Source organism: Lonchura striata, chromosome Z (genome assembly GCF_050655825.1).
Source record: "Lonchura striata isolate lonStrDom1 chromosome Z, ASM5065582v1, whole genome shotgun sequence".
Lineage (NCBI taxonomy): Eukaryota > Metazoa > Chordata > Aves > Passeriformes > Estrildidae > Lonchura > Lonchura striata.
In genome coordinates this window covers 73711114-73738996 of record NC_140740.1, presented here as the reverse complement: position 1 = coordinate 73738996, position 27883 = coordinate 73711114, and the positions used below count along the sequence as shown (strand labels likewise).

The 27883-nt window shown below is 38.4% G+C and overlaps 1 protein-coding gene across 2 annotated transcripts in view; it reads left to right on the top strand.

The window, feature by feature from the left end:
- CERT1 (ceramide transporter 1) overlaps positions 1 to 27883 on the top strand; it is an 80869-nt gene that overhangs the window by 13693 nt on the left and 39293 nt on the right. For both annotated transcript variants that reach the window (XM_021531823.3, XM_021531824.3), the window contains exon 3: positions 10047 to 10163. In XM_021531823.3, the coding sequence (XP_021387498.1) occupies positions 10047 to 10163 (117 nt within the window). The remainder of the gene's footprint in view (positions 1 to 10046; positions 10164 to 27883) is intronic.

Here is a 27883-nt window from a genome sequence, read left to right as displayed (position 1 = left end):
ACATGTTTGTTATACTCTAGGTCTTGCTATTAGGTAATTGTTTTTTCAGTAGGCACTTGGGAATAGCAGTGTCAGGGGTATGTTTACATATAAACCAACATAGCATGACTACCTAGTTATTCCACTTTATTAACACAGAAACATTTTGATAAAATACTGATCTCAAAAATCATACACTGTAAGATACTCTCCTGTAGGATAGATTAGTTCCTTACAAATAAATGTGAAAATTGTTTTTATATGATGACTTTCTGCATCTGAATCTATTCAGCAGGTGTGCAGAAAACCAGATTGACCAGGTTTACACCTGAGATCTGTAATTTCAAATTTTAAGTGTCATTTCAGTGCTAAAGTAACATACAAGGTATACTTGATCCAGACTTAAAAGGACAGTTCCCCCGTGAGAGAGCTTCTTTGCAACAGATCAAACCAAGCTAATTTTAAATTTGCATGCTATGCTAACAAACTAATTTTATATTCTGCTTACATGCTTCTGCTTTCACTGGCCTTTACTTTAGCTAGGTTTTGAAAAGATAAGATCATTATTTAAAAGAAAATTTAGTGTTTAAAGGCATTTTGAGAATAAAATACCTGACTCAAGGCCAGAAGTGGAATATTTGCGCAATAGCAAATAATGTAAAAACATTTAATAGGCTTTTGTATTTTTAAGCCTATTTTCTTTATAATTTTTTTTTTCATGTGCAAATATGCACTTATGAGAAAGTTTTCTTTTTAATGTGCTAATGAGCAAGAAGTTAGATATCCCATATTTTGCCCCAAAAGGTTTCACTTTCAATAGGCATAGAACAGCCTTATTTACTTGCTTGTGTGTAGTAAGGTTTTCCTCTACTGTAGTAAGAAAAACACAGTACAAATAAATGTAAAAAGACTACAACTTGTCAATGTAACTAAAACGTGGGTTCTTATTGTTCAAGTATAATGACAAGGAAAGGCAAGACATTGTAGTCCAATGTTTCTATGAGGCATTGACTGGATTTTAGAACTTAGAAAGGGAAACCAGAATTTTGTGTTGTGCCTCTTGGTAGACCTTTGTTCACGAGATTTGTGGATCTACTTGACTTTCCCTGGGAGCAGCAGGGGGCAAATATAAAAAATTGTAATGTATTTTGGGACTTCAGGACATTATTAATAAAATGTAGTATAAGCAATGAAGTATAATGCTTTCCTTAAGTTGTTACCTCCTGAGACTTGGATCCAGGATAGATACTGATATTTAAAAAGTCCTTGCAAAATTAATTACTTAAATGTTTGTAGTTATAAAGCCAAGTAGCTTCAAAAATAAGTCATAGTGACAGAAGGATCTTGATGAGCTTTTATGATTGCACTGAATGGATCATAAAAGATGATCCACTTTTTTGGATGGGTCCATCCATAAAAGTCGAGGGGTTGGGGTCTGGGGTCGTGGGGTTGGGGTCTGCCATGCAGCCTCTGTGAGGAGACTCCCTGTTGTCCTGCACAGAACATGGTCAGCTTCAGTGGACAAAGTGCAGGGCACAGCTGAACCTCACAGCCACTGTGTGATATTTCAAGGTAAACAGAGCTAAATGGCAAACATACTGCTCAGCAGTGTGTAAGAAAGAGAGGAGTGAGGAAAAGATGTGAGAAACAGCCGGCTGGGCAGGAAGACACGCTCCAGTCACAGAATGAGATCCCCTGCAGCCTATAGAGGAGGGTGTTGTGCAGGCATTTTTGGTGTAACCTCTGCAGAGAATCACACCAGACCACACAATCACACTGCAGCCTGCTTAGAACCCAACCATGGCTGCAGAATATGTCTTAACAGAGGCTGCAGCCTCCAAAGAGCCCAAGCTGTAATAGGTTTGGCGTGAAGAATTGCAGTGATGGATACAATCCTTGTTGGAGCATGTGAAAGCAGGAGGAAGGAGTGGCAGAATTAAAGTGTTAAACCATAGCCCTCATTCCCAATCCTCCTGTACCTCTCTTATTTCTCACCATCCAGCTCTACTTTGCAATAAGTTAAGTCAGTTTTCCCTAAGTCAAATCTGTTTGGCCATGCTGGCAGTAGGTATGTGGTCTCTCTGTCTTCATCTTGACCTATGAGCTTTTCAGTGACTCTGCAGTGAAATACACTAACTTGAAAAATACTGCTATTTAGTATTTAATAAGGCACAAATGACAGTGTTTTGACTGATCTTGTCCTGTAAAATCCTAGCCATGCATATTATTATTTGGTGAAACACATACTGTGATTCAGCTGATAGGATTTTTCTATTGATGACTTTAAATAATATTCACCATGTAGAATGCAACTTTAAAATTATGTGAGTGGTACTTCATTTCACTACCTTTCTGTTCAAAGTTTTTTCAAAAGTTAGCATGCTTTTGGCCATTTTACATTTTGGAAGAAGGTTCTTCACAGTTTGGCTCTCTCATGAATTAAATACTTTTGAAAAATATTTTTAAGATGTGCACTTTTTCAAATTTGAAATTTTTCATTTGCTTTTTTCTAGTTAACTAATGGCAGCCTTTGCCAATTCCAAACTGGTTTTACATGGGAGCTGAAATAGTTTTCATGTCTGCTTTTAGAACTAATTCCTTCAGTTACACAGCACAGATCTTAAAGTAAACTTTCTATTTTTAAGGTTTTGTTAGCAGCTCAACATAGGTACATGTATAATGTGTTCATTTTTTTTTATTTTCCTGGTATCAAATAGGTTCTTTTTTTTCCTTTATTCTCTGTAGTCAAAGTATGTAGTTCAATGTTAGCTTCAATTCCCAATAATTGCACTGTTTTTCTTGCTTTGATACATGCTGCTTAATGAGAATAATCTAATGATTTTTTAATTTTCTTTATTAAATATTGTTAACGGCTACATTGCATTGCTTTTCCTTTTTCCATTCCATCAGACTACCTAATTTTTAAGGTGCTCATTATCTTCTATAGCTCATCATATCTTGTGCCCTCTCTTTTTTTAACATTGGATACTGGTGTTGTCCGTTGCATCCTAAATTACCACATGCACATCTCTCCCTTTGACTAGTTTAATGCCTTCTGTTGTGAGTTTTCCTTGCTTATGGGTGAATACAGTGCTCTTTAGAACTTCTGTCTGTTTCAAAGTAGTACCATGTTACAGATGCAATTTTATTTTATTCTGATCATGGCTTGTGCCCCCTGTCCTTTCTTGTCATATCCATATTATCCTGGAGTGATATTCTGAATTTCCTGTTGAAAACTTGAGAGGATAGAGGTGGTTTTGGCATTTGAGTGAATACATCCAGGTCCAGAACATACTGAATGATCTGTGAAAACAAACAAATCTGTTGGTTGATGGTAACTGCTCTGAACATTTGGGTTTTTTTGTGGAGGAAGTGGTAGTTTGTTCAGGTACTTTGTAACTGGAGGATTTCAGGAAGTTGAAGAACAGTGCAAAAAGGATGCTTTTTCCTGAATGCCGTGGGAATTGTAAAAAGCTAACCAGTAGATAAATTGTACCTTACATGGTAGGACAGTGACACTGTTCACATAGGAAAAGTTGTGTGTTCAGCTCTTTTGAGCTGGAAAAGTTGTTTATGAGTAGTAACAGTCTGGCTTGTATCTCATTTTCCAGGGTATAACTTTTCATGTCTACTTTTATAAGAGGTATTTAGGTTGAAACTGGTGAAGTCTGCTATCTTAAAAAAATATTTACAGGCCTATTAACATGAAGGTGCTTGCAGATAGATATCAGAGTTGCAGAGTGGTGTTTCAGGATTTCCTCAGCAGATGAAGCAAAAGGCAGAATGCACCAAGCTGTATTCCAAGCAGAAAATAAGTGATTGCTGAATGGTTTGTCCCTATACACATGCTACATGCAACAAAAAAAATCTGCAGGCATGAGTTAACAGCATTTGCATCAATGAAATATATGCAACATACTTACATCAGTTTTACTTTGGTAAGGCCCTTTTTTTGTTTCTTAAAAACTGAGCATTTGATTTTAATGGCTTCAGGTACTCTGATATAAGGCATATATGTGTAGGCTGTTTTTCAAAGAAAAAAACTGAAGTTTGATTATAAGAACTTGGATTTGTTTTCTCAAGTTTTCAGTTAAGTAAATTCTGGTTGATGCCATACTCAAACCCACTCAGAAAAAATAATGTGAAGTTCTCTTAACTTGCTTTGAGTTGTACTAAGAGAAGGAGGAATAGCAGGTTTCATGTTTTAGGTTAGGCTAGATGACAGCCTCTGTTGAATTTATGCTAGTGAGATTCATGTCTGAGATCTAAGGAATTGTAGTTTTCACTTTTTGTAGGCCTCTGTTTGTCTTGTGTCCTAATTCCCAGTTTGGGATTTTCTTAATAAGAAAAAATTCAAACTTCAAAATTTTAAAGTCATCTCAGCTTAGATAAATTCTAGTTCTAGTTTGACTATGAGAATAGTGGCAGAAGCACATTTAATAATAGTAATATGCAGACTTGAGTTGTATCTGTTATGAACCACCCCAGCTTTCCTCGATAAGGAAAGAACAAAATGTCATTGACACCATTTGGAGTAATGAGAGAGAGCAAGCAAAAGTTTTTTCATTCAAGTTTTGGTTGTTGTTTTGGTTTTTTTTCTGGCATGGAGTACTCTTGAAGGTTATAAAGTATATAAAAACATTTAATCTTTCCTGTGTGATTTGCCTTAAGCACCTGAACCTATATTTTTCAAGCAGATACTGCTCTGAAGCTTGTTTTATGAATACCTCAGGCTTGACAGCTGAATAGCAGGAAGGATTTTGTGGCAATGCAATCAGCTATGACTCATGAGGCCTGAGCTGGCTACCAACTTCCTCAGTAACTGTAGCCAAGTGAGCGTTTTTTCATGTAAACTCTTCTTGCTTAGAAAAGTTCAGAATTTGAGCTAGTGTCCATTGGTTTTAGGGTGCTTGAATACTTGGAATTGCCTTTGTTTCTGCAGGATTCTCTGCAGGTGCCTTGGAAAGAAGCTAAAGACTCCTACAGAAAGGGTGTTTGTGGATCCTGGAGGCCTATTTCTTGCAGCATGTTCTTAAATGGAATTATGGTTTAGCTGTGGGGGCTTTTTGTTGGTTTTATTTATTTTTTAATGTGGGCTCTTGAAGGCGCCCTTGGTATACACGGGGATTACCTCTGCCACAGATGCTTAAAACTCAGCTTTGAAAACGCTGTAAATGTTTTCAGGTGTCCCTATTCAGTGTCTCGATCTGGGTTTTATTCCCCAGTGCTCTCTCAATTTATGTATGTTGTTCAGACTGCTGCAGGTTGGGAAAAAGGAGCTGAAGTTCTCCAAGGTGCTTTAAATCTTGAGGATAGATAGTGAACTCCTACTTGCTTCCTGTTCCCTGTATAACATTCCTCTTTCTTGCCTTATCTTTGTTGTGAAAGGTCATTAGGACATATCCTGGCCTCAGCACATGTCCTTAGCTTGTTACAGATGAAAATCCCTGTTTATCCTCCAAGGTCCTGTCATGTGATGCTAAGAACTGTACCAATTTAGAACAGCTTTTGAGTGTGAAAAAGGGAAAAGCAACACTGGGCTCGAAACAGTGAACCTCAGAAAGAAATTAGACCTAAATGAAATGACTTGCGGTCTATAGGAAAAAAAGTGAAGAGAAAGGGAAAAGTTTCCAGGAAGTTTAAAGGAATCAAACTAGTCTTATGAGAATGTTAGAAGAATAAGGAACTGACCTGAGAAGTTGTGAGTAACACTTTGTGGTCTTTGTTAGATCCAGGTACAGAAAACAATAAAAGCAGTTATAGCCAGAGGTAAACCAAGGAAGTTTGTCTGTAGCTCGGGGCGGGGTGGGGGGGAATGTAACAGGTGCTGCATACAGAGCATGTAACTGTAAAGTAACATACAGAAGTCTGCCAAGTTATCAGTGAAAACAAGATATGAACTCCGTACTTGTGGAGAAGGGGGTTAATAAACAACAACCTGATTTGTTCTATGCTAAGAAAAGAACACATCACATGATTCAGGTGATTTATTTGACTTTTGTGTTCAGTTAATTCGGGGTTCTTCCAAGGAAACATATTTTCCAAAAAACAAACAAAACAAAACAAAAAAAAAATCAGAGGAGAAGGATGATAAAGAATTATTTAGTTGCCAAAAATATTGAAAGTAGGCAAATAATGTATACTACTAAAATAGGTAAACAGCAGATCATGTATCATCTGCCTAACTTCCTTTTGAAACATATTTAACTTTGTTAGTGGTTATTTCTTTTCTTTAAGCAACTTGATCTACCAGGATCACCTGATCAGCTGTACTTTTTTATAACATTGAACTGCACAGTGAGCTGAGTATAACCCTAAACCTGATTTACAGAATCACAGAATATGCTGAGTTGGAAGGGATGCATCAGGGTCACCAAATCCATCTGCTGGTCCTGTGCAGAAGAGCTTCAGGAGTCCCACCATGTGCCTGAAGGCATCATCCAAACACTTCATGAGCTCTGTCAGGCTTGGTGTTGTGACCACTTCCCTGGGGAGCCTCTTGCAGTGCTCAGTGACTCTCTGGATGAAAAACTTGCTTCCCATATCTAAACTAAACCTCCTGTGACTCAGCTTCATGCCACCCTCAGGTCCTATCACTGGTCACGAGAGTAAAGAGATCAGTGCCTGCCCCACTACTTCTTGTAAGAATGTTCAAGACCTACAGTGAATTCTCCACTCAGTCTCCTCCAGGCTGAAATGATCAAGTGACCTCAGCCTTTCCTAAAGCTTCCCTTTCAGACCCTGTACCATCTTCGTGACCCTCCTTTGGATGCTGACTAGTACCTTTATGTCTTCTTATATTTCTATGCCTGAACCTGGACACAGTGCTCAAGGTGAGGGCACCTCAGTCAGAGCAGAGCAGGACAATCCCTTCCTTTGACTGACTGGTCAATTATATATATATATGTGTGTATATATATATATATATACACACACACATATATTTCAATAGATAACTTAGTCTCTTAACTACATGTAATGCAGAATTGTGTACACAGTAAATGGTGGAGAAAGGTGTTTAAAGTATTCTCAAAGCCTCAGAAAAAACAAAGCATGAATTTTCAAATATATTAGAAGCTGTTTTCAAATATATTAGAAGCTGGAAAGAAGGGGAGTACAAAAACCTGTCTTTGAAAAGAAGAGAGGTGATAGTCTTAAGTTGCATTAGAAGATGTTCGGGTTAGATATGAGATTCAGGGGAATCCAAGGATGATGGTGAACTGAAGTAAGTGCACCATATGAAGTGTGAGATGAGAAGCGCTGCAGGCTTTTAAGATTAATTTTGGGAAGTCTTTCTATTTGCATACAATATAATTGCCTGTAACTCTTCCCAAAAGACTTCAAGAATGAGAGATCAAGCTGAGGAATGGTATCATGTTAGGAAAAACCTTGATAGCTAATCTTTCTAGACTTTGTTTGGGTGATTTTTTGGAATATCTCTGGTTGTTGTAGATCATCACATGACTAAATAAGGGCCTGTTAGAAGAGTGGCTGGGAACAGGCATATAAGCATGACACATTGCCTTGGCAAGTTTGCTGTTCTAAATCAGATAAACTTCTTTCACATATATAATAATAATACTAGTAATTGAAAATTCAGCTTGAAGAAGAGAGATCTGGACTAGAAGACTTGTATTGTCCTGTGTTAGGTCTGTGTGGCAAGTTTTGGTTGTGGGGCCTACAGATGTGGCTTCTGTGTGCAGATGCAGAAGTTGCCTCCATATCTCACAGGTCCAGCTCTGTCTGGATCCAAGATGGACCTACCAAAACTGAGTTCCTCAGAGTTGATGGTATATTGCCTCTGTGGTAACATAGCTGAGAAAGTGTAAAAACTGCTGTGCAACATGGATTGGGAAAGAGAGAGAGTATTTGAGAGCAACAGTTCTGTAGACACAGAGACCCATGAGGAAGGAAGGGGAACACATGATCAAGTGCTACAGTATAGATTCGCCTGTAAGGGAGACCATGGTAAAGCAGATTGTTTCCCTGCACCTACGAGCATCCATGAAGTGTGGGAAACCCATGCTGGACCAGCATTCTAGCAGAACCTGTGGCCTCATGGAGACAGGAGCCCATGTTGTAGCAGCTGTGTCTGAAGGACTGTGCCCTGTGGAAAGGACCCACCCTGGAGCAGCTAAGGGAGAGCTGCAGCCCCTGGGAAGGACCCATGTTGGAGAAGATCACAGAGGTCTCTGTGCCATGAGAAAGTTCTTACACTGAACAGGGAAATAACATGAGGAAGGAGTGACAGAAAATGTTTGAACTGATGCAGCTCCCATTCCCTGTTGCCCTGCAGTGCTTGGAGAGATGAAGTACAGGAAAATAGTGGAGTTGAGCCTGTTAAGGAGGAGTGGGGTGCCTTTAAAATTTTTATTACCCTACTCTGACTGGTAATAAATTAAACTATTTTCCCTGAGTTAAGTCTGTTTGGCCTGTGGCAGTAACTGGTGAGTGATCTCCCGTCGTTATCCCAGTTTGTGACTCATCATAATCTCTCTCCCCTATCTGGCAGAGGAGGGTAGTGACTAAGACTTTGGTGGCCACCTGGCATCCAGCCAGGGTCAAACAACCTTGTGTCCCTTTTTACACCCTTTTGTCTGGTTCAGTGAAGGCAAAGAGTATATAGAACCAGGTTTGAAAGTTGATTGAATTAAAGATGGTTAGGTATTAGGTAATTAGTAGCTATAGTTGTTGACTTGATTTTCAATTCTTACAGTTACTGGAAAATTTTCCTATGGGAAGCTTAAATTTTTTTAACATTAAACACTCAGATGCCTGACAAAGTCTATGAAGTTTTTAAGCTTACACTTTGGTTTTTTTATGTGCTTTGGTTAAAATCTTTCTAGTTATTTTTTATTAGTATTTTCTATTCTGTTACACTTCTTAGTATATTAAAAGAAAAAGAGAAAGGCATTTGTTTATGTGTAAGTAGCTTCTGGTTTCCAAATTCTTTGAAAAAAAATTCTCATTAACACTCAAATGGTGTGCATAACAACAAATGAGACTTACTTCTAGGTTTTCCTTTGTGGAGTGTTTGGTTAGTGATTAACAGTGTTTTCGTTTGCAAGATGAATGTATTGGCAGTATGGTCCTTGTATTGAAAAGAATGTTCCTGACACTTGTCTTCAGCATCTGAAACAGTATTTGTGGTCCTTCAGACTGTGTCACTAGCCTTTATCCTGGAGCTTGTTAGCCTCCTGCAGTTATTTTCATATATGTTTTTTCTTTGTATTCAATTTCAAAAAGGTGTTCAGCTACATCTGTATTACATGTCTTCAAAAATGGCTTTCAAAATGAAGGGTGTGGGGGAATATTGGGCTCAGTTGAATGTTTGCTATGGAGTCACTTTGAATTGACAATGTCAGGGTACAGGTCAGATTAGATCATTGTTTTCTTGCCCTCTACTTTCCTTAACAGCTTCATTGTTGCATTAGTAAAAGCTTACTAGTATTTAAGGCTGAAAGTTAGATACAATTGAATAGAGATTTGTGAAAGGATTGCATGTGGCTTCCAATTATCTGTGAAATATTCATGGTGAAAATAGTTGAGGCTGAATATGTCACAGCTTCTAAGTTCCAGCTCTGACTTGTCATTTAGATATAGTCTGCTTTTATGGTTCCATCCTGGTATTTCTTTGCTATGATATATGTATTGAATCTAAAATTAATACTGGTAGCAGTAATGTTATGGAGTTCTTGTCCTGTTTTGAAATTAAAATGTGAATGTAGTAATCTTTTCTGGTATGGTAGATATTTTGCTGAAGTATTTGTTTCAAAGTATTTGGAAATATGGAACTTATTATGTATGGAATTTATTTATGAAAATTTTATTTAATAAGAATATATTACACAGGCTTTTCTATTTCAGAAGACCAGCATCTTTCCTTATGACAGTACGTATATGTTCATTATTTGTGACAGCTACACAATACAGGATTTAGAATCTAAGATGAATTTAAGACAATATAGACAGATTTTCTAATTAGTGTTTGAGTGTCAGAATAATCTGTGATGAATCGTTGATCATGTTGCTAATTTTAGCTATTCTTACACTCTCTTCTGTCACAGCCCCATGACTTTGATGAATGCAGATTTGATATCAGCGTGAATGATAGTGTTTGGTACCTCCGGGCCCAGGATCCAGACCACAGACAACAATGGGTAGATGCAATAGAGCAACATAAGGTATGTAGTTTTGTATTTTCTGATTTCCATTCTCATTCCCTCATTAGATCAAGCACAGTGCTTGCAGAGAGTTTAAGCTTCCCTGTCCAGTCATTAAAATACTCGTGGTATTTATGACAGGCAAAAGTTCAAGATTGAAGCTCTCTGCTAAGTGTTTCAAAGGAGGTGACTTGTTCTTCACGTATATGACTTTATTCTCACCTAAGAACTGTGAGCCTTTCTTGAGCTGTCTAGTTTGAAAAAAAAAAAAGCTTTTATTATGTGTGAGTGATGTTTTCAAGGTTTTGTCCATGCTCTCCCTGATGATTGAATTGCTTCTTATCTATCTTGCTAGTCTTAGAGTCAGTTCTCTAGGTTAGCATTCTGGTTTTGGGCTCATTTTTTTTTCATTTGACCACTGTACCTGATCACTAACTATTGTCTCTTTATCTAATCTTTGTATTTTGGTTCAGCTATCTTGATCTGTTCTGTGTATCTTTCAAAGAACTCAGTTAATTTCATTTTAAAAATGCCTGCCCTTCAAGCCCTTTAGGTCAGGTAGAAGGTACACAAAACATGCATTAGGTTTTGAGGTACAAGATAGGCACTGTCCCAAGGTGTAGCATTAAACTGAAATACCTAGCCCAATGCAGCCTCTCAGTCTCAGTTACACAGGTATTACAGGTATACAAATTGAAATAGATATCCAAGTAAGTATGAATTTTTACCATGAGCTTCTTGAAGTGTTGTCTGTATAGGTACTGTGTGTAATTAAGAGATTTCACCTTTTATTGGCCATTCCTTGCAATAAGCAGTACATATTCTTAAAGTGCTGCCTTTTGATAATGCTTCTCTAGAAAAAAATCATCTCAATTGGATTATTCATCCCTTTGTAGCTTGGCATTTTGCCTTCATTTTGATACAGAGGTAATATTAAAGTATAAGAAATTAAGTTGCAAAGCCAGGATTCTTTCTGTAGTCTAATGAAAAAATATAAAGTTAACAGTCACATGTCCTTGCGACAACAATACCGCAATTTATTCCTGGTGCAATACCTGAGAGAAATTTCTCATGAGGATACACTGAAGAAGTTAGTGGATTTCACATCTGTAGGACTGGCATTTCAGAAACTGGTAGGCTTGGGTGGGGGGTCTTCAGACATGGTTTAGTGTAGTCATGGAACTTGATAGTCCTAGTCTAAAATTTAGACAAAGTTTCATGAATGATTTAGCTGAGGAAATGCAGAACTTTGACCTGAAGCTGGATAAGCAGAAATGCAGTCTGTATCATTGAATGCTACCCTGTAGGAATGAGTGATGAAAAAACACAGATCCTGTCTTAAACTCTGCCCATCACTACCTCAAACCTTTTTCATGCTATTTTTCTATTCCCTTTTGTAAGGCTCATCTTAACTGTTGCTGAGTTATGAGCTGCATTATGGTATTCCCAACTCAATACAAGATTATTGAATGGTAGAAGTTTAGAGTTTGCCATCGTTTCTCTGCACTACTTAAAAGATAAACCTTGTGTTTTTCAACACTATTTTTTTATCTGCATTAGTACTCAGCCCCTATCAGGATGTATCTGTTTATCTTCCTTTGTCTAACTGCTATTATTGATAAGCTTTTATTGGTAAGCTTAAATTGCCTTATTCAACCTCCATTTCAGATCACAAATTAATATTGAGGGGCACAAATTCTAGCATTCCAAAAGTGATCTCCCTTCATGAAGAAGCCTGATTAATTGTACAGTTTTTCAGCATTAAAAAAAATAATCTTTTAACCTAATTCAGGTTTGGACAGTTTAGACTTTCATTCTTTGCAAGAATTTGGTAATTATGTAAATAAATAAATTGTACCAGATCTCTGCCTTTATGCTTAAAGAAGAATGAAGGGTTGATTGTTTACACGACTCATTTTATTTTCTAGTATTTAGAATTAGTATGGAAATAGGGATAAGAGAGTGTTTTTCATTATTTAATAAAGTTACTTTTCAGTTTATTTTTTAAAGAATGAGGGTGTTCTGGAATGTTGTAAAAACAGAAAAAAAGTATGTCTACAAGTAGGAAGTGGTAATAAATTCTTCTGCATATGCTGAACAGACAAGAAACAGTTCAGTTTGCATCTTGCTATCCTAAGGTGATAACACTGGACTTGACTGTTCTGAATCTCACAGCTTTTCCAGTATGTGTAGTTTGCACTTTCATGGCTATTTGACATTTCTCAGTTTCTTTCATACTCCTTTTTACTCTCTAGTGTTGACAGTATTTAAGGCAAATAGCAGTTGTTTTCATTTTTAAATGGAGTTAAAAATACTATGGCACATGACTTCTAAATAAGCTATTGTAACATTTAATATGTTAAAGTAATACATTATTTTACATATTTACAATACATATTTTTATTTTAGAACATTCCTTTTGTATTATACAACAAAATATCAATAATATAATTATCAAAACATAGCAAAGAAAACAACAGAAGTTACTGCAGTCTTGTAATAATAGCTTATATTCAAGCTGAAAGAATATAATGAAATATCAGAGTTACTAACATCTTCTTTCCAGTGCAATATTCTGTTGTCTTTGTAGTAGAGTAGGAGTTCTGTGTGATAAACGTAGGTGTACAGGTGCATCTGTTGCTTCTAACGATTTTAGAGAAATAAACAGTAAACTTATGACCAGAAACCTTGGAAATCTTGACCAGCACTTGGAAAAGTGCTGTATTTACATAAATAGGTGTTTGGTAGAATTAAACACAATACAGAAGTGTCCAAATCCAGTCTTCAGTCTGATAATTATTAGTGCTTCTTAAAGAATATCAGTCCAATTGTCTTGTTTCTGTACTTTAATTGAGGGGCTAGTGCTATAATCTGTAATTTTTAATACAGCTTTGTATGGAAAATATTTAAGAAAAGTATGTTTTCCAATATAACTTTCATAGGATCTGAAAGAAAGTATTTTCATGGAATCTTGAAGTCAATCCCATATTTTGTTCAAATGTGTATAAACCACACTTAAGTGAACCTTGGAGTAACTCTTCATTCATCCTTTAATTCACTTCAGCTCATGCAAGTTTTATATCCAAAACTTGACTGAGAGTAGGGGAAGATGGGCAAAATATCTCATTGCACTGAAAAGTTCAGATTTCTGTCAGCTTACTCTTGACATTTTCTGAAGGAGCTTTCTGGTCAGGTTACCAAACCTCATGCAAAAGTTCCTTCTGCGTAAAAAACATTTTTTGTTTGAGAAACAGGTTCTTCAAATGGCACATAATAATTTGAATAAAATCAGGAGAGGAAATTATTTCCTGTGCTGAACAGTCATTTTTCTTAACATCAGTCTACTGCTGCATAAAGTACTTTTTTGTTTGTTTTTGAAGTTCTTTGTTGCTTAGTGAGTGGGAAGGTAGTTCTGGTAGGCTGCTTAAGCTATTTTGCTAACAAAAGTGTGTTTGTGAGACTTAATGGAGCATGTCACAAGGTTGTTGATCTTCAGAGTAAGAAAAATAGAAACTTTGACTGTGTTTCATTGTGCTTCAAACAAAGAGAATACTGATTTTAAATTAACTTTATATTAAATAGGAGTATTAGCAGACATAGAAAAACTTCATGCTTAGCAGAACCAATGAGTAGCTGATGGCTGAGAAACGTAAAATAGCTTATGTTCAGGCATAAAAACCATTAGAATTTTCAGAGGGGTTTATAATTGTACTTTTTGTTCTATATTGAGGTTCCTGAATCCTTACCACATTAAGTGTTTCAAGTATAGCTCAAAATGTTTATTCATTGTCCTGAACTGGAGGAGGGATAAATCTAAAACTACTGTAAAGCCATCAGTAAGGTAAATGAGGAAGTAGTTCATGTGTAACCAGGAGTCCATCCCTCTACTCAAATGTTTCATTAGATGTATTGATCAGGCATTTCTCTGGTGTCAAAACATTGGTGGTACATGAGCACCACAGTGCTGATCTGTTTGGAAAGTTACTCTCTTAATAATTTGAAAGACTGCCTCCTCCAGGTCTCTCCCATGGTTTCAAAATGGAATTTGGAATTTCTAACCTAATATTAGATAAACTGGCTTAAATGTTGTTAGTTCAGTGCTGTGAGAAAATGAGAGTGAATTGTTGTTTGTTGTGAGAAACATCTGTATAAGTAAACTTATTTTGAGCAAATGAACTCCTAAGATCAAGATAATGATTTCTTGTAATGTTATTCTACCACCCAAGTTGAGAACTTAATAAGAATTTATTTAGAAATGAATGCTTTATGAGAAGTTTTACATCAGTTTAGGTTTGTCCCATTTTGTTCCATCATAGTTTTTATTTTCTGCCCACAGACTCTTAATGTCTTCATTATTGACGTCATGACTCTTCAGCAATATAAATTGATAGTTTTTTTGGTCTTGTATTTGCAAAATCTTCTGTTTGTCAAATTGAAATAAGTCTTCCTGAACTTCTTACAATATCTGATTTTGCCACTTCAGACTGGAAAATGTAATTTTTCGGAGTATCTAGATACCCAGCAAATTGACATGTAGGGAGTCGGTAGGTTTTCTTTTTAATTTTGAAGTGATGCTGTACAAGGTGTTTATATCTAGAGTAGGAGGCATGAATCTCAAAGTTTGACTGTGAAAGGCATCAGGTGGCTCTTTTCTGAATCTAATTGAGATGTCCCTTTTTGGGGGATGAAGGGGCCTGTCCCCTTAAATCAAAGTGGCCCGTCTCCCTCAGTAAAAATTTTCCTTGAAAGAGTGGCTACTGCTTTATTGTTTTCACCCTTGATTAGACACTGTGGAAGGAGTTAGCTGGTTAGAACAGGGTTATACAGGAACATCAAAAAGAGTAAAACCTACATCTCCTCTTTTTAGCATTTTCTCCCCAAATGGGGAGAAGACATGGCAACCTGAGGGTCAAAGATAATTTGGCTTTTAAGAAATTCTAATTTGTGCAATTTTTGTCTTGTATACTACAACTTGTTTCTTAAAATGTCAGTTGCCAAACCAAGTAAGATGCTTTAGATACCATTTTTGCATTGTTTAAGTGCAGATCTAGCTTAAATGGTGGGAAGAGCTGAAAACACTGGATTTAACAGTCAGGTAAATTCAAATTTAAGAAAAAGTTAAGTAATTATTAAAGCAGTTGATTAATTTTTTTTCTTTAACACTGATACATTTCAAACAAGTAACCTAGAATTGAGATATTTAGTTGTGAGGTAGTTATTTTCTGACTGTTGATCTAAGTTCATAAGTCAATTTAGAAAACTCCGGAGCAAACTTTTAACAGCATAATTTTCATTCCAGTCAATAAGGGCACTTTATGATATTGTTGTGAGAAAGTTCAAAACCCAAAAACATCATCAGCCTGAAATTTTCAGAAAATTATTATTAGCCACATAAAATGTAGTTCCTTTTTTTTCAAGTAACCTAAAAAAAGCTAGTAATTACCTTATCTATAAAGTGTTAAGAATCATTAATTTAATTCTTACGGTAATCTGCTTGTTGTGTTTTGCCTTGTCAAAGTACTGTTCTAGTACTGTAAAAGAATTACTGAATGTGCTGTTGCACATTGAAAAATATTGCAGTAATGGTGATGTTGAAGCAGGAAGCCAGGTGGAGAGGACAAGGGGTAGAGGTGGGCTTTTGCTAGTCTAACATGACTGCAAAACTATTCAAAAGCAAGAGTCCCAGTGGATGAAACCAGAGCACCACAAGATTTTGCCCTTGAGAAGCATCTCAATAACAAAGTAACCTGCCGAGTTGGGTAACAGAATCCCCTTCTGCCTGCTATAATTGTTCCTGTTCTGAGTGGTTGAGCTAGTTGTTTAAATCTGTTGATAATACAAATCGGCTTCCGGATTGAGGCGAAGGACTTCAGATAAAATATTGCAGTAAATATTAAGTATTTATAAATTAAAATTGCTTTCTATCCTTGTGTTATTTCTCTTATGGACTTAAGTATAAGAGGTTATGCATGAGTAACTTCTATTCAACTCAGAGGAAGTCTTAATTTTCACTTCAGACTTGACTATAAGCATCCAGAGTTTCTCAGTTCCTAGTTTTTGTTCTGTAATAGGAATGTGTCACCTTCAGACTGAGATCCAAGTGCATCCAAGTTCCTTCAACCTACAATGCCTTAAGAAATTTCACATTAACCTGACTTAAAGTCAAGCTTTTGTTTGAATACTGTATGTAAATATTGATCTGTGAGATTATTTTTATTTAGCTGTTCTAAGAAAACACTGAAAAATGCAAATAGAGGTAACTTTCTCATAGTAATATTTTACTAGCAGTAGATGCCAGAGCAAAAAATTAATCAGGTGAGAAACCAATATCAGAGTTTCAATTCATAAAATAATGAGCTTGGGTTATCAACAAGAAGGGGAGAATATAGAAAGGTAGCACATTTTTAACTTGTCCACAGGCTTTCAGTGATTTTAAGTAGAGCTGTAACATTCCGTGAAGACAGGGTAGTTTTCTCCTTTTTTGCACATCTCTAACCCTGCCCTAGGGTTTAACTACCAAGAATGACAATAAAGATATGACAATAAATCACTCCAAATCTGTTGCCAGTCTGGGCTGAAAATAGTGAGATAATTTAAAACTAATAGAATATGCAGAGAAATTATACAGAAATATTTTGACTCGGCATACTAAGTAACAAATTTTAAAATAGATACTAAATGAGAAGTATAAATTTCTGCCATCAAGTTTTGTACATTAGAGTTCCTATTTTCTGGCAGACCATTGAGGAGCTGCTAGACCAAGTAGTTTAGATGTTTGTGTAGACTGTATTTAAATGCATATTGAAGTGCTGCAAATAGTCTTCAGAAGTCTATTTTGATGTTGCAACCTTTATAGATATATTTCTTTCATCAGCTTACTATATTATTGACAACTAGTCACTGTCAATTTCTAGGAATGGTATATATACTAATACTGATGAGTGAATGTTAATTACAAATACAGGCTTGTTAATTATTAAAAAAAAAAAACTTTCCAGTAGTGTAACTTCAGGTACATAATATAGCAGGAAGCAACAGGAAAGTGTCTGTTGCCATTTCTCCCTCTACTTCCTCTCCTGAAATTCAGCTGTTTCAGTAATATGTGGTGTTTTAAGTATGTGCTTCCTCAGCATTTATTGCTGAGGGCTGAAAAGAACTGTGGCTTCCTAACTCTTTAATTTATAGCATTTCATACTAATAAAAGTTGTCTGGCTATACTTCTACCTGTACCCATTTACAAGTAAGACTGACATAAGTGGAAGCAACAGTGCAGATGAAGGAAAGCATGGGATATATGGGAGTAGATATAATTGTTCAACTTTGGTTTTATTTATCAAGTTCATAAAGAGAATTGTAGGAGTGTGATGATGAGACCTCCTTTTGCCTATGTTGGTATCCATGTCCTTCGTGTTAGAACAAGTTTCTTAAATAGTCTTGATGTCAGCTATTGTTTCTTATTAACTTGATTTGGATTTCCTTGTTCTTTTGTCTGGTGCTCTACAGCATGCAACAAACTCCAAATATTTCTGTTTGATGTTGATACGGATTGTATAGCACACAGTCTTACTGGTTTTGTGGTAATGCATTTTGCCTCAGAAGCTAGTGACCCACTCTCCCACTGTGGCATGGTGAGGCTCTGTCTTGCGGCAGTAGTGCAGTTTGCCTGAGGAGGCTGAGGACAGCATTCAGATACCTATATAATTAACCTGTAAAAAGCTGTTTTTGAAGGCCTGTTTACCTGTTTAAAAGACTGAAATGTTTAGACAAATCACTGATGAGTGGCAGAGACATTTTTAAAGGTGTTACAAAAGCACCCTGTACTAGTTTGAAACTCAAAAGTTACAAACCATTTCTCAAGCTTATGCAGGAGCATAGATGGGGTTTTGTTGCTGTTTCTGTCAGTGTTGTGTGTTGATGTTAAATATGTAACTTAAGTTCTCATTTAGTCACATTTGACATCTCCCAGCAAAGCTGAATTTGAAGGGTTTACAAAACTACTTCTTGGTAACTAAATCACAAAATATGTTCAAGCAGAGACTTCTGAACTTGGCAGTAATAAGCTTACTTATTTTGTATTTTGACCAGAACCTTAGGTAGAGTGGGAAATACATAGGAGAAGGATGTAGCTATCTCCAGTCGGAGCACCCTCTCTTCCTTTACAAATTCATTTGTCCTTCAATTGTGTCTTTTTCTTCATGTGTCCTTCAATCTGTCTTTATCTTTTTGGTTTTCAGTGACATCTGAGTGATACAATAAAGTAATCATTACTAGGTGCTGTGTTTCACTATAGGTTAGATTGAGAAATGCTATAACAGTAAGGGTTTGTGGAATCATTTTAGCCTGATTCTGCCATCAAAAGGATTTCTTGCCATTCTCAAAATACGAGTTCTCCTTTATTAAGTAGTCTTACAGTAAATCTAGAGAGATTATTCCATTCATTTTTCAAACACTTAACGTTTCTTGTCTTTTTCTTTTAGAACAGTTCCCTATTCTTCAATTGTTGTTCATGTGGATGTCTTTTACAGGTTTCTGGTACCTGGCATGGCTGTCTTCCAAACTCAGTCTTCATCTTTCTGTGAAGTATAGCACCAAAATATAACTCAGTATTCCCACTAGGATCCTGTATGTGTTGTATAGAATGTAGGATTATTTTGTGGATCTTGTATGCTACCATTTTACAACACCACAAGGTTAACTTAATCAGCTTGCAAACCACTAAATCTGATTAATCTCTAGAACTATCTGCAGATTGTTACTTGTCCTGTACATGTACAGTACTGTATTTCCTATAACCAAGTAGACTTTGAACTCCATTTTTCTCATGTGTACATAAGTGTTAAGTTTGTGTTGCTCTTCTGTCAACTTCAGACTTTCCAGCTCAGCTACCTTGGGTAATAATTACTGTGCTGTGTGGGTTTGGTTCCCTTCCTTAAGTTATTGTGCCGCTTCTAGTACTTTGTAAAGTATGGGGACTGTCTACATGAAGAAACTGCTAATTAATCTAACTTATCTCAGTTCACAACTGAACTTGCCTGTTACTCTGTTGGGAGCTGCTTAGCTGAATCTGAAGCTGTACATACTAAGCATTTAAGATAATTTTAAATCTTTGTATCCATGAAAGCTGTGATCACCTGTATGTTCCTAGTTAAAAAGTGTTCTCTCCCATCTAGTCACAGCATTAACAGATAGTCTTCAACTGGAGTTATCCTCTCAAGCCCCTGCCCCCAAAAAGTAGTGAACTTACTTGAGATGGCTTAGTCCTGTCTTTCCCTTACATTAGCTTAATATACTAATTGATTCAAGATTCAAATGCATGGGAAGGTTAAAGTAAATTTTTTGATCACTGCTTAGCCAGGCTGGTGAACCAGGGTGTTCTGAAATAGCTAGTGAATGCCTGAAACTTACAGTTCAAATTGCAGATTAGCAGAGTGCTGCTGTTTGGGTGCAATACTGTGTGAAGGAAAACACTTGTAAAAGTGCTAACTCAGTATCAAATAATATGAAAGGCTTGTGACACTACTGCTCCACTAAGCTGTTGAGTATGTCAGTCAACATTTTTGCAGTGCTGTTTAGTGAAGAGTGATGTACGTGGCTAAAGTAAAGCTGGTCTCAATACTAATGCTCAGTCTTAAGGTGCCCAGAGCTCTAGAAGAGTCAACTTGCAGCTGGCTGTGCAGTAAATAATCAGTCTCGTTGCTATAAACAAGTGGGATTCCAGTATTAAACTGAGAAGTGTTATTAATTCACTTTGTAAATCATTTGGATAGTGTATACTTTCATTTAATAGAAATATGGGGAATGTCAAGGTTTGTCACCAGCTGTATGACATGCAGTTACCTCTAGGAGTCTAAATTCTCCATGGCAAAGTGGTAGCATGTTTTGCAAGGTCTCCCTAAAAACAGTATTGTTCATTGAGAGAGACCTGTGTCAAGCTTGGCTTGGTGATAAATGCCCCTTCAAATTCAGGTAAACTCTTAGTATCAAGGACAGAAAGTGGAAAGCTGCTATGTAAAAGTAGTGATTAAACAGTTAAAAGTTGTCACTTGCCAATACTGTATGCTATTTACTCAGAATTACTACTGATCACCTCAAAAGATATTGTGTATCAACAGCTTAATTGAAAAATCTTGGGCACTCTGTCTCAGCCTACCAAAGGTGGTCTTTTTTAGCTTTCTCAAAGAACTTTTTAGGAGGTGGCTTTTCTTCATGGAGCTTTCATTACAGTGAAACTCGGTGAGGTGATATTAATAGATGATTAGTTGATCCCCTTGCTATAGGGAGGAGTGTTCAACCACATGGGTGAGGTGCACAAGTACTTATGAGACACAGTAACATTGAACATTTGGCTCTTTTGAGAGACACACACACCACCACTGTAGAGGGAAACTCCGGAAAAAGAAAGTAACTCTAGAACCGAACATGACTCAAAGGGTTGGAGGAATTCCTTTGGAAACATATCATATCTTGGGGCACCTGTTCTTTTAATTTAATGTCCTTGCCATTTTTCAGAACCTCTTAAGGTAATTCTTCCAGTATAATTTTCACTGTAGGTCAGCAAAAAGATTATTTTTTTTTCCTCTCGAAACAGATCAAGCATGCAAATAAGCATTTGCTGTTATTTTAATGTTGTCTATGTATAGACTGACTGCAGAGGAAAAGTCATGCTCTTTAGCATAACTATTTTAAACAGTATGTGAGAAAGAAGGGGTTTAATATTTAAGTGCTGCTGTTTAAATGTTCCGTATTGCTTGGTATGAACATAGGCATCGGAAAACTGGGGGAATAGAGGGTGAAATAGAGAAAGGTGTCCATCTTTCTACAGGATTTGTGTATTACTGTAAAACTGCTTGTTTAAGCAAACAGGTACACTTGAGGATGCTCAGCTGATAAGAATTACTTGCCCTGATATATGGTATGATAGTAGTATTGAAGTTTTGTATGAAGCTGTTCTTTCAGGGAAAGATTAGCTGGGTTATTCAAGTTATTATTAATTTGCTGTCAATTACAGAGAATTCTTTAAATTGAATTAAATATTAATTAAATTTCAGCGAGGGAAACAGCTTGGGTGTGTCTTGTACATTCCATTATTTTTGCACCTGTATCAGCAGTAACTCTGATACATATGATAGTGCATGTCATTTGATGTTGCTAAATTTGCTAAGTGCACTTATTGCTGAAAAACCGTTTTTCCTGAAAGAAGACTAGGAGAATGCCAGTGAATGAACAGTTTCGGTTGACTACATAAGGATGTTTGCTGCAGCAAACCTAAATGTTTTCATTCCCAAATTGTTGAAACTTCCCTTTCAGGACTGAAAACAATAGTTTTTTGTCTGTCTTGGCACCCTTTTGCCATTCTTGGGCCCGTGATCGAAGAGCAGCTGTTAAATTGCAGATTTATTAATTAGTTACAGTTAGTACTGTCTAAAGCTGGACTAAAGCTTTGTCCATTCCAGCCCAACACACTTGATTAATTATAAACAAAGCAAATTGTTTCACTTTGACCAACCCAGTCTTTCTTTGCCTGTGTGTTCCAGTTATGTTTTGTAACACTTGCTTTGGCTTTGAAAATAGATACTATAATTCTCTAAAAAGTGCATCCTTGTGAGGTGTAGGTCTGAGTACTTAACTGGACATGCTCTGATCAGGAGGTGGTGCTAGACATCTTGCATCCTAGTCATTCTGATTCTGTGGTCAAAAGGTTAACTGCTTCTTACATAGCAGTTAACTATTAATTTCTTGTGTTACAGTATTTTCTGCTTCCAGCAAAAGAATTCCTCTGTCTTGAAACAGTTCTTTTTTAACAAGATGAAGTTTTTTTGCCTCAATTTGCTGGTTCTCAGACTTTTAGATGTAAATAAAAGGTTTGGTTAAATTCTGTCTCCTTCAAGTTTTGCTTTATTCTTGTGCAGTTCAAAAAGTGCAGCATCTACTTATTTCCATTATTGCTTCTACCTGTCTCTAAATATGCTAAGCAAGGTTAAGCAGAAAACATATAATTCCTGTGCTTGGTGATATTTAGTGCATTTGAGAAAATCTATTAGGTAAACCTGCCCAATTTGCAAAGTACAAAGAAAGAGCAAAGATAACACCTACTTAGGCTATAGCTCCTATAATCTAATCAAACATTACACACAGAATCACTAGGTTGGAAGAGACTTCAGGATCACCGAGTCTAACCCATGCCCTAACATCTCAACTAGACGATGGCACTGAGTGCCATATCCAGTCTTTTTTTAACACATCCAGGGATGGTGACTCCTCCACCTCCCCAGGCTGGCCATTCCAGAACTTTATCACTATTCCTGTAAAAAATATCCAACCTGTATTTCCCTTGGCACAGCTTGAGACAGTGTCCTCTTGTTCTGTCAGTTGCTGCCTGGAGAAAGAGACCAACCCCTGCCTGGCTACAACTTATAGAGAGTGATAAGGTCACCTCTGAGTCTCCTTTTCTCCAGGCTGAACACCCCCAGCTCCCTCAGCCATTCCTCACAGGGTTTGTGTTCCAAGCCCCTCTCCAGCCCTGTTGCCTCCTCTGGATGTGCTCAAGTGCCTCAATGTCCTTCCCAAACTGAGGGCCCAGAACTGACACAGCACTCAAGGTGTGGCCTCACCAGTGCTGAGTACAGGAGGAGAATGACCTCCCTGCTCCTGCTGGCCACACCATTCCTAACACAGGCCAGGATGCCCTTGGCCTTCTGGGCCACCAGGGCACACTGCTGGCTCATGTCCAGTTGGCTGTCACCAGCACCCCCAGGTCCCTTTCCAGCCACACCGTCCCCAGCCTGTAATGCTACAGGGGGTAACTGTGGCCAAAATGCAGGACTCGGCACTTGGACTTATTAAACATCATCTTATTGGACTCTGCCCATCCATCTAAGTGTTCCAGGTTTCTCTGCAGAGCCCTCCCACCTCCCAACAGATTGACACACGCTACCAGCTTAGTGTTGTCTGCAAATTTTCTAATGAAGGACTCAATCCCGTCATCCATGTCATCAATAAAGCCATTGAACAGAGCTGGTCCCAGCACAGAGCCTGAGGGACACCACTGGTGCCTGGCCCCAGCTGGATGCAGCACTGCTCACCAGCACTCTCTGGCCCGGCCATGCAGCCAGTTCTGAACCCAGCACTGAGTGCTCCTGTCCCAGCCGTGGGCTGCAGCTTCTCCAGCAGTGTGCTGTGGGAGACAGAGCCAAAGGTCTTGCTGAAGCCCAAATGATCAACATGCACAGCCTTTCCTGCATCCACCAGGCAGGTCACCTGGTCATTGAAGGAGACCAGGCTGGTCAAGCACAACCTTTCCCTCTTAAACCCCTGCTGGCTGGGTCTGATACCCTGGCCAATCCTGTAAGTTCTGTGTGATGACACTCAGTGTGAACTGTTCCATAACCTTACTGGGTACTGAGGTCAGGATAACTGGCCTATAATTACCAGGATCCTCCTTCCCACTTGTTTTATGAATGAGTGTCACATTGGCCAGCTTCCAGTCCTCTGGAACCTCATCAGTGAGCCAGGAGTGTTGGTAAATGATGGAGAGTGGCTTCACAAGCTCATCTGCCAGCTCCCTCATCACTCTGGGATGGATCCCATTTGGTCCCATGGATTTATGAACCTCCAAGTGGCTCAGCAGTTCTCTGACTGCCTCCTCCTGGATAACAGTGGGACAGACCCTTCTGCTCCCTGATACCATCTACCAACCCAAGAGAACAGTTGTCCTGGGAACAAGCCATCTTCTCACTAAAAACTGAGGCAAAAGAAGGCATTAAGCACTTCTGCCTTCTCCTCATTTGCAGCTCCCTCCCTCATCCAATAGAGAGCAAAAGTTGGTCTTACCCTTCTTTTTGCCATTAATATATTTATAAAAACATTTTTTATTATCCTTTATAAAAGTTGCCAAATTAAGTTTGAACTGAGCTTTGGCTTGCCTAGTGTTTTTCCTACATGCCCTAGCAACTCCCTTGGATACTTCCTGAAGTCCTGACCCTCCTTCCAAAGATGATACAGCCTCTTCTTATTACTAAGTTCCTTCAAAACCTCCTTGCCCATCGAGGCTGGATGTTTGCCTCATCTACTTTCAGCACACAGGGACAGCCTGTTCATGTGCAGTCAAGATTTCTGTTTTGAAGCTCTCCCACCTTTTCTGGGCCCCTTTGTTTTTAAGGGCTGCTTCCCAAGGAACTCTCTGAATTAGTCTCCTAAGCAGGCCAAAGTCTGCCCTCCAGAAGTCCAGTGTAAAAGTCTTAGTGATGTTCCTCCTGATTTCACCAAATATCAAGAACTCCATAATTTCATGGTAACTGTGCCTCAAGCGGCCTCCAACCACCACATCTCCCACCAGCCCATCTCTATTTGAGAACAACAGGTATAACATAGTCCTCCCCTGGTGGGCTCACCCAGCAGCTGCGACAAAAAGTTGTCCCCCACTTAACTCTAAAAACTTCTCGGACTGCCTCTTTTCTGTGGTATTAAGTTCCCAGCAGATGTCTGGTAGGTTAAAGACACCTACCTAAAGAGCAAGGGCTGGTGATCCTGAAACATTCTCCAGTTGCTTACAGAATAGGCTGTCCACCTCTTCATCCTGGTTGGGTGGATGATAGCAGACTCCCAGTAGGATGTCAGCCTTGTTGCCCTTCCCCTTAATTCCTATCCATAGGCATTCAACTTCATCGTCATTAGTTTCAATACCCATGGCCTCAAAATCCTCCCTAATATAAAGGGCCACCTCTTCTCCCTTTCCTCTCTCTCTTGAAGAGCTTGTAGCCATCCAGTGCAATGCTCCAGCTATGTGAGTTGTCCCACCACATTTCCATTATGGTGTCTACATCATAGTATTGCTATTGCACCATGGCTTCCAGCTCTTCTTGTTAGTTACCCATGCTGCATGCATTAATGGACATACACCTGAGCTGGGCTGCTGGTTTCACCTCTAATACAGTCTTACCATCCTTGGGCCTGCTTCCAAAGAGCCCAGCTGCATCCCCTTCCCCCTTCAAGCCTAGTTTAAAGCTTGCTCAATGAAGTCTGCCAGTTAATGAGCCGAAATTCTTCTACCCCTAACAGAGAGATGCAGCCCATCCAGTTCCAGCAGGCCAGGTGCTGAAAAAGTTGGCCTGTGATCAAAGAACCCAAAATTCTGCTGATGACACCAAACCTTGAGCCACCTCTTGACAATGTGGGCTCTCCTATTCCTTTTATCATTTTTTTCTGCCACCAAAGGGACTGAGCAGAACACTGCCTCTGCTCCTGCCCTATCATCACCTGACCCAGTGCCCCAAAGTCCCTTTTTATTGCCCTGACACTTGTCTTTTCAATCTCATCACTGTCAGCCTGGATTATCAGCAGTGGGTAATAATCAGAGGACTGAATCAGCCTAGGAAGTCTCTCAGTGATGTTTCATACCCAGGCCCCAGGGAGACAGCAGACCTCCCTGCTGGATGGTCCAGTCCACATGTTGGGCCCTCTGTTCCACTCAGAAGGGAGTCACCCACTACAAATACCCTTCTTTTCTTTTTAATGTCAGAGGTGGTGATCCCTCTGATAGATGAAGTGTAATTGGGAGGCCCACTGGGTGGATAATTTTCTTCTGTATCATCTCTCTGACCTTCTGGATTCAGGGCCTCATACCTATTCTGAAATAGCACCTGGGTAGGCAGTGGGGGTCTGGAGAAACTTCTGTTACCTCCCCAAGTAGGTACCCATTTCCAGTCCTCTTCATCCACCAGGTGTCTTCCTGTTGCCTGACGGAAGCATGGGAGTTCTCTGACTCCTGGTGGGCCTCCCTCCAGGACAGAAAGGCAGAACTCCACCAGTCTATTTCCCTTTCACTTTCCCTAATACTCATTAGTCTTTCAACTTCTTCTCTAAGCTCAACCACCAGCAAAAAGAGATCATTTACCAGTTCACACTGCAGGTAGGCTTCTTCTGCAACACCCCCTGGTACCACTGATAAATTCAAATACTCCGCACAGGAGTGGGTCTGGACAGACACATCCTTTTTGGAGGGTTCCATTTGATTACATACACTGTAGTAACTGCATTTTTTGTAAAAAATATTACTAACAAAAAAAAAAAAAAAAAAAAACCAAAACCAACTAACCAACAGAAACAACTCCCCACTAGAAGGAGGAAAGCTGCAACCCTGCCTGCATGAACTGCCAGGTGAGCTGCTGAGTGCACCCCTGTTTGCCCACTCCTGTTCCCCTCGCTCTCTAGAGCTTTCTTTTAATCACCCTGCCTCTCGCCGGAGGAAAACTCCGCCATAAGCCTGTGTGGCTAACCAGAATGAGGAACCAACCTGCTCAGTGCTCTTCTAATCACCCAATACATAGGACTTAAGGTTTGTGCAAGTATATCTAATTGATCCTCAGAGGGTGTCTGGAGTGGTTTGTGCTTTAATTTTTGAAAAGAGGCCATCATGCTGAACTAGACATGTCTTTAACAGATGGATAGTGTTTGGCTAACAGTACTAGTCATATGTAGTCTCTCAGATACCTACCTGAGTAGACAGAACCTGGAGTAAAAAACATGCTCCATTTTGGATTTGAGCTTGGTCATATGGGAAGAAAGTCTGAAATATGTGGATCTGAGGCTGCATTTAGGAGAAAAACTTATGTTACACTTGACTTGGAAAGGTTCTTTGCCCTCTTTATTGATTGATGCTGTCTTGATATAAGAGCCCTGTGTTAAACATCAAATCTGCTGTTTTTCTTAACTGTTCTCAACTATGAGGCAGATTTGATTCTGAAGTAGATACAATAGCTTCACTTTCATAATTTTTATGGCTGCTGCTTTTTCAGGCTGCTGCCTGAATTGGAGTATACACAGATCTGTCCGAATTTGAAAATCTGGTAACAGAGGTGGTATTTTGTCACTGCCACACAGAATGGTCAGGAAACACCTTACCTACCATCAGGTGGGAGTTTCCATCCCCTCACTTCGCAAGGGGGTAAAGTCAGCTTTTAGTATGTTGCAGTCAACAGCAAAAATATCACCATTCTCCTGAAGTCTTAATGTCATCCATATGCACACTGGGATCTCTGCAGGCAATAGCATCACTTTCATTTTGCCAGCTCTTAACACATGTGCAGCTTTCTCACGATGAATTATTCAGGGGTACACTTCTGTGAGAGAACCAACAATTGTAATTGGACTCCAGCAGTATGTAAAAAATAAGAGTCTACAAAATAATTAGTTATGTAGATGCTGAATGTGTTTCTACAGTTGCTGAAACACGGTTTTTTCATAGTACAGTGGGCAATTAAGGGAGAAGTTCTTACAGAAAGGACTCCACAGCTTTTACAAAACAGATGTGGTATCATGAAATAAGGATTTACTTACTATAGAGGACAAGTTAAAATAGGCACTAAACTGCTTGTTTTATTATACTATTCTCTAGCTAATGCTTATAGCAGGGAGGTTTTTATGTTGGTACCAGCTCTGTTTTGGCACCCTTTATCTTGTTTATACTTTTTACCCCTCTGGAAAGTAAAGTAAGACCAAAATGGTGTCCCAAAACTTAGTGGATAGCCTGATAAGGACCAACAGTCTTACATTTCTGTGTAGAACTCATGATAACATTTATCTTCAAAGTCCTGAACATTTTAGGGCCTAGATCCTTTTATTTACTTTCCTCTAATGTACTAGAAGCAGCCTTTTGTGAGCTGTTTTCCAGTTTCCAGATTTTCCTTCAAGGGCAGTGTAGGTCAGCTTATTGTAGACACCTGTTGCTGTGCTTGAAGTTGTTT